The sequence below is a fragment of the Echiichthys vipera genome, assembly GCF_963691815.1.
Source record: "Echiichthys vipera genome assembly, chromosome: 2".
In the NCBI taxonomy this organism is placed as follows: domain Eukaryota; kingdom Metazoa; phylum Chordata; class Actinopteri; order Perciformes; family Trachinidae; genus Echiichthys; species Echiichthys vipera.
The window spans coordinates 18,796,335-18,803,830 of record NC_139827.1 but is presented as its reverse complement, the minus strand read 5'-3'; the positions used below and the strand labels follow the sequence as shown (position 1 = coordinate 18,803,830).

The following is a 7,496-nucleotide window of genomic DNA, read 5'->3' as shown; positions in this document are numbered from 1 at the left end:
GGTGGAACAGAGTGCACAGTGCATTCACAGATGTACAGCTGACAGGTGCTAATGTGAGTTAGTTACATAATCCCATTTCTAGAGATTCAGAGAAACCCTGGCCTCTGATAGCTGTCTCTTCATGGTGGGCAAGGGCCTTGAATGGAAGCCACACTGCAACAATACCGACCCTCATTTGTAAAAAAAATCTAAATGTCATTGTTTTCCTAATAAAATGGATGAAATATTTCACTCGTTTGCAGTAGCATTTCATTTGAGTATAGGCTCGAAATAAGGCATATTAATTCAGTAATGTGAACCTGAAGCTGTAAGCTGTAAGAATTGAGATACTTTGCTTCTAGCGGTTGTTTTGGCTGTAAGATGTAACTGCAGGCACGCTTCTGGGACCTCATCTCCAAGAGTTCCTTTGGAAGCCGAACAGTGTTGACTGTATGATGTCAGTAGACTTGCAGCTCTCACCTGCTTTAACATACTTCACACTGATAGGAGGTCCGGAGAGAGAAGGGTAACATCGTGCGTAAGCGTCACTTAATTTTCAGCGCATTAGATCTTAGTGCGGAAAAATCGTATTTCTCGGTAAAGCAGCAAATATAAGCGCTTTCATTAGTGGGTCATGTGATCAATCACCATTGTTTTAACTCACTCTTGATAGATAATAACTTACAATAAACTAGATGAAAATCTTATGGACTACAACTTTAGGGTGTTTTATCATCCATGTACAACATCAATTCAAATTGAGGCTGTCTCAGCTTGATCCAAGACTTTGACCATCGTACAGCTGATTGCCTCATTCTGTTTTATTTAACTTTCATGGCTGTTTCATAGAAAATGACTCAAATAATTGCGATATGGTGGAAAAAGACAATTATTTTCTTGTAAGTTTCTTTTTAACTTGATTTAACTTCAGATGACTATTGGAAAAACCCAGTCATCTATGCAGGTGGACCTGGATTGATTTACCCAGATGGACCTAATTTGTCCTGCTAAGGAAAAGGGCTAGTTGTTCTCACATTTTAATTTTGCAAGCTCCCGAAGTGTAACAATGCATTTTACAAAGAATACAAATCCCTTTTTGGGTAAACAGCCTGTGAATACAAAGAACCTGTATATAGTACACATAAAAAACAGCTCCAACACTAACAATGATCCCCAAAGATTGACTATGCTTGTGAAACATATATTTTTCAAATGTTATATAGCTGCTTTTGTTTCCCATGGATGTTTGACTGACTACGCATTGGTAGTGAATTCCGATTCAAAGCCTCTTATTTCCTGCCCCTGCTCTCTGACCCCTACGTAGATTTCATAAATGGTGTCACATAGGTATCTGCGTCCGTCTGTCGTTGTCCTTACTTTCCTCAGTGTCTGTAACCTGCCCCGAGGAAGTCCCTCTGTGATAAAACACAGTCACCGTTGTGTTTCCACTGTCCTCGCTTCCCCTGGTATTCAGTGCACAGGAGACGTCCAGCTTCACGTTCAGCGGGCTCTCCTGCTTCAGGTGTCCGGCCTCGTTGCTCGCCATAACCGTCTCCACTGCTGCGCTCACCGCGGCGCAGCACCTTGGTCCGCGGCAGCGCAACAGGCGCAGGAAGGCTTCTCTGAAGTCCGCGTTAAATGCGTAGATGACAGGGTTGAGGGATGAGTTGCTCCAGCCGATCCACACAAAGACATCGAAGGTTTTTTCGCTGACGCAGTAAGGGCCACGGTGGGCCTCTGGTCCGGGGCAGAAGGGCAGAGCACAGTTCAGGACAAAGAATGGAAGCCAGCAGCAGACAAAAACACCCATGATGATGCTTAGAGTTTTTAGGACTTTCGTCTCCTTTCTGATGGAGACTTTGAGGTCCCGGTGTGACTGACTAGAGCGCTGAGAACCAGGATGAAGATTTATATGAGAGTGATATGAGTTGGCACAGATTTCCGTGCACAAGTGAGGACAATATTCGGGTTCGTCCGAGCGGCAACTCTGCGCGTGCTCCGCCGCCCGTTCCAGGGAGGATATCAACCGGACCTGCATCTGGGCTATCCGGTAAATGCGGGTGTATGTGACAATCATGATAGCCACAGGGATGTAGAAGCTGATGAGGGAGGAAGAGATGGCGTATGTCCGGCTCAGGCTGGAGTCACAGCTCCCATCCGAATCCTCCCCAACCGGATCACCCGTCTCCGCACGGTGCCAGTTCAGCTGCACGGGCACGAAAGAGATGACCACGGACACTGTCCAGGTCACACCGATCATAACAGAGGCCATTTTCTTGTTCATACTCCTCTCGTAGAGGAAAGGGCTGGAGATGGCCCAGTATCGGTCCACACTAATGACGCACAGATTGAGGATGGATGCCGTGGAGCACATAATATCGCAGGCCAACCAGGTCTTACAGAACCCTCCAAACGGCCAGAAACCGGCTACCTCAGCCACAGCTTTCCACGGCATCACCAGCACGGCGACCAGGAGGTCCGACACAGCCAGAGACACGATGAAGATGTTAGTTACTTTGACGCGCAGATGTCGGAAGCGATAAACGGCTGCGCACACCGTGAAGTTGCCGAAAAGCGTCCAAATAATAAGCAGCGCCAGGACGCAGCCCGTTAAAACTGCCGGTAACTCCCCCCGACTGCCAGCTCCTACTCGTGTCAATCCAGTTGTGTTATTCATTGCCTGGTCATGCGCTCGGCCACATACCAAACAAAAAGGACAAGAAAGCCATCCATTTGCACCATTATCAGAAAAAACAAGAGTCAGAGTGGAGAGCGCGCGTCCTGCTCCAGTAGGACTGAACTGTGTTGCTGCTCCGAGCGCAGAGCAGATTTACTGGGGACCACACCAGCTGGTACTCACTGACAACACAGCGCAGAGACGCGCGAGGCTGAGAGAAGTTTAATATCCAAGAAAAATACAAACATGTCACGCAATTTCTGTGTTAATTTATTTATATTCAGCATTATTGTTTAATATTCCGCTCCTTTCCCAATGTTTTGTCCCATTTAAACTGATTCAGGTGTGTCATCAGGGGTATTGAACAGGGCGATCTCTGACTACATATATTCAGACGTCAGAATATTTAGATGATGCAAAGTGTGTTTCATTTCAGTGACGTGAGTAAATATCCCCAAAGCAATTTCAGTCAAAAGCAACTGGACTTGGTTATTTGTCTAGGAAGACGTTTCACCTCTCATCCAACCATCTCAGCCTCTTGGATGAGAGGTGAAACGTCTTCCTAGACAAATAACCAAGTCCAGTTGCTACTGACTGAAATTACTTTGGGGATAACTATGACCTGGACAAATGAGGACAAATGAGAACATTCACAGGCCCAAGTGAGTAAATACAATCAAGCACAATAAAGTATGGCTACTAGAAATTAAATAGAATAAATCAGTCCACAATCGAATATTTTTTATAAGAATGAAATAAAACAAATAATATGATATTAGAACTAGAAAATCATTTAAGGGTAAGAATGAACAAAGTGGGAGCAAAACCATCAGTTCATAGTATTTATCCACTCAGCTTACTACACATGTCACAGGGTGTAGTTCAGAAAAGAGGAGCTAAAAGGGATAATTTAGTCACAAACAATAAGTCATCCAAGATGATGTTGTCCATCACGCCTCACTTCCTCTGACTCTCTCCCATCCACCTGGTACATTGGACTAATTGTGAATGGTCTTTTTTAAGGAGTTATTTAATTTAACTAATTTCACTGAATCTATTTTTGTGGCTTTATTAATATGACCTATAATACTGTTGTTGAATTAGACGGCTTGCCATACAGTATTGGGTTGTTTTCACATATTGTGTATGTCCATTGCCACAGCTCCTTCTCATTATTAGCATCCTATATGTCTTTATATTTGGCGGAAATTCATTTCATTCTGTACAATTTAATTGGCGGGCCTATGCTGCTGGCTCCATTGCCAATAAGTCCATGTCTTTTTGCGCAAGTTATTCAACCATCTCTGTTTCTCATGTTTATTACAGCTTTTTTTACATTTTTAAGTTGTTTTCAGGGTGGAAAAGTGTACACATAAACTCAAGACCTAACAGGTTTCTGCAGGGAGAAAAAAAAACAGGCCTGAAATATAATTCATTTTATTTTTAATGTTTCACCTTGTTCATGCAACAAAACATTTCTGCAGGTGAACTTGCAAATAAGTCTGATCTCTTTGTTTTTTTTATAAATGCACATGACTACAGGAGTTGCATTATTGCACATCATCATCTTTGCCATGGCTTCCCAACAGACAGGTATCAACCAAAGCTATCATTACAGCGTAAGGGTCACAGTTGCCATCAGGACGCTGGTCCTCCAAGTACCCGCAGCTGACATGGTCAGAGATGCACATGCTACCAGTACGACAGGCTATGACTGTAGAAATGTCATGGGAACTGGAGGTAGAGCATCCACTCGTGAGGCGACTCCTGTTGTCAGCACCACTGTGTAGACTATAAACACGGAGGTGCTGAGAGTGATGCTTGGTCAGTCCTCTGATTGCCTTTTCAACATACCTGTAATTTTAAAGAGAACAGATCTTTATTTATGGGTCTGCAGTATTTTAAATAATAATAAGAATCATTTAAGAAATGGGACAGTGTACATAAGCAATTCTTACCTTTCTGGCATTTTTAAACTTTTCTTTTGTAATCTAAAAATGCTCCTAATAAGCGTATGGTACACTAAAATGTAAAATAAATCCCCCAGGCGCTTAAACTCATCGATATTCAATTCTTATATATTTCTGATAAAAGTCTGACCAATCATTTTATTTGATCCAAATAGAATTATTTTGCTCTGTTTCACGCTGCATTCAAGTGCCATGGGAAGTCTAAAGTCTCAGACCTCTAACTAGGCAAAGTGAAATGCCTGTCAAAGTGAAACCTCGTACGAATTCAGGGTACGTAGTTTTACTTTGATAGTCTTTTCAGTGCCCTTTGCAGAGTTAGAGGTCCGAAACTTCGGACTTCCCATTGCACTCAAAAGCAGCATTTCTCTCAGCACAGCTGTTGTTGGGAGCATTACAGGTCAGGCAGGGGGAAGAGGGTAGGACTTTGGAGGGAATTGCTGTGAGGCATGTAAGAAAGGTAAGAATTGTTTTAATTAACATTCTTTAAAATAATGTTAATGCACTCAAGTTTGCTTAAAGGCTAATTTTCATCAGTAGTCTCTTCACCTGTTGTCATCCTAGAGTAAAACAACATAAAAAATACTACAAGTGCATTGGATTAAAAAAAACACATTACATTGTGCCTCTTTGCTGTGCACCGAGGGCACATTTAGTCTAAACTTACTTAAGTCCCCTTTCGCTCCTCATCTCCTTGGTGCTGAAGCTGGTGTGACAGCTTGATGTACAAATGTTGTTTTCAATGGGTTTAGGTTTGAAGGAGGCAACGATCCCAAAGTCTTCACAGACACAGTGCATGATGTAGCGTGCCATCCACAGATGATCCCCCATTTCAATCCCCTCACATGGGCCGACCTGGAATTTCCCCTAATGAGACAAAACACTAATCATGAGAGCTATAAGCTAATATAAGCTAATACATGTACCACCAGTCAGAATCTGAATAAGCTTTAATGACCAAGAGAGTGTGAACACATACAAGGAATTTTTTTTGTCACTCTCAATTTACAAACGCAGTAATATACATACAGCTAAAATCAAGGATTACAAAAATGAACAGAGGTAAACATAAACATTTTAACTAATATGTACAGTTGCCAACTCATGCTTGTGAGAAATAACCAAAGATTGACCTAACTTTCTTTTGTAAAAAACTCTTTATTTATCTATGATGTAAATCCCATAACAGTCAAGCTGTGAATGACTGCTGGGGGGGATTGTGGATAGGAGTCACAGGGGGTTTGCAAATGGTGACATTTGGGGTGTCGTAAAACACTGATAACACCCACTGGGGTCATAAACATTGGGTAGGGTGTTTTTGTTACTTTGATGTCCTTGTGTTTGTAAGATGCTTTGATGTGAGTGTATATCTGCTGAAGAGATTTGGAGACAGGCAGAGCTCATTTGAGACCTGGTTGGGTAGACTCTCTCCTGTATGCATGCAGTATTTAGTAAAGACATGATTTGAGAAACACTGAGGACTCCAGAGAATTTCTTTCACATGCTCCAAGGCGCTGCTGGGTCTAAGACTATAGAAAACCTGTTTAGTTTAAAATATTTCAAAACCAGTCAAACAAGAAGTTCATACCTGGGGGTCAAATGATTCTGTCTTGGTGCCACAGATCTTCACACCAGCGTACAGACAGGCTTTGTAGTGACAGATATAAACGTCTCTTCCATACACTTTGCTGATTTGAACAGCAGAATTCACTGAGAATAAAACAAACACAAAACAAGATTCTGTGAGAAAACCGTACCAATTAAAAAGCATTATAAAATTGTAAGAGTTACTTCAAACATTACATTATACATTTTAAACAATAAAAAACTGCACATTGATTTATAATACTCTTAATACACCTGTCGTTTGGCATCCCCGAGGTGACCAATCAGAGGGATGTTCATCCAAACCAAACAGTGTGTACTCCTGTTCCATCCCAAACCAGGGCTGAAACTCTCGAACTTCCTCCAAGACTTCCGCACACCGTAAACGCTGACTATTTCCTGTGTGGGAAAAATTTAAGAAAAAGTTCAAAATCAATGTTCAACATCAATCGATGTTACACATCAAAACTTATGGTCCACTGTATATATTTACATAAAGCAGACACCTTTGATTTTTCAGACAGTACTGTAATATGTTACCTTTGGGCATTCGGTTGTTGTCAAGCACTTCACAAAGAACAAGTTTCTCAGGGTCAAGTCTGAAAGGATCCCGAAACATTCTCATTGGGACCAAAGTGAGTTCGATTATTACGTCCCCTTTAGTCCGAGGAATATTCCACTCTGGGATATCTGTCAAGGAGTTACACTTTATACATGAAACAGGAACACATCGGGCACAACATTTAAAGAGTGAGAAAGAAATCAACAATGCTACCATTAAAATAACGAAAGGGATTACAGTCGGCTACAAAGTGTCCATTCTTTCATTCTAATATACCTCTGATTCCTGTTGGTTCTTTGTCCAGAGTCCTGGTTTTACATTGTGGATACTCTCCAGTTTTCTCAATCCAAATGTATGTCACCTGGCATTCTGCACCTTTTGTAAGAGACAGAAAGTGCCTCTTGGTTTTCCGATGGCTTTCAAATTGGAAAGACATGAGGATTTTCTCCAGAGGATATGCTGATATGCACTCCTGATCGGTGAATGCATGACGCACAGGCTGTGAACAGGTCCCTGCAGCCGATTCAAGGGCACCACCCCTCTCCTCATGTTTCAAGTTTGATGAGAGGATGAGGCCCACCTATCTTGTCAAGAGGGAAAAAAACACATAATCAGGGTGAATAGCAGGAACAGCAGTCAGGTAGACTATACTCCTGTTCTCACCTGTCAGCAAATAAAATTAATTTGAGGTGTTAGCTCTCTCGGT

The 7,496-nt window shown here is 42.0% G+C and overlaps 2 protein-coding genes across 2 annotated transcripts; both read right to left on the bottom strand.

The window, feature by feature from the left end:
- Window positions 1–1,318: 1,318 nt before the first annotated feature.
- Window positions 1,319–2,656, bottom strand: LOC310964269 (D(1) dopamine receptor-like; the record flags this gene model as incomplete). Its single annotated transcript, XM_083937332.1, has 1 exon — window positions 1,319–2,656. The coding sequence occupies one exon, from the start codon at window positions 2,654–2,656 to the stop codon at window positions 1,319–1,321; it is 1,338 nt and encodes a 445-aa protein (XP_083793458.1).
- A 1,550-nt stretch (window positions 2,657–4,206) lies between these two features.
- LOC310964261 (glutamine synthetase-like) lies at window positions 4,207–7,189 on the bottom strand (the record flags this gene model as incomplete). The annotated part of the gene is made up of 6 exons (XM_083937320.1): window positions 7,067–7,189; window positions 6,769–6,918; window positions 6,484–6,627; window positions 6,212–6,333; window positions 5,291–5,490; window positions 4,207–4,510 (listed from the first exon to the last, which is right to left on the bottom strand). The coding sequence occupies exons 2-6, from the start codon at window positions 6,851–6,853 to the stop codon at window positions 4,207–4,209; spliced, it is 855 nt and encodes a 284-aa protein (XP_083793446.1). The 5' UTR covers window positions 6,854–6,918; window positions 7,067–7,189.
- Window positions 7,190–7,496: the final 307 nt, after the last annotated feature.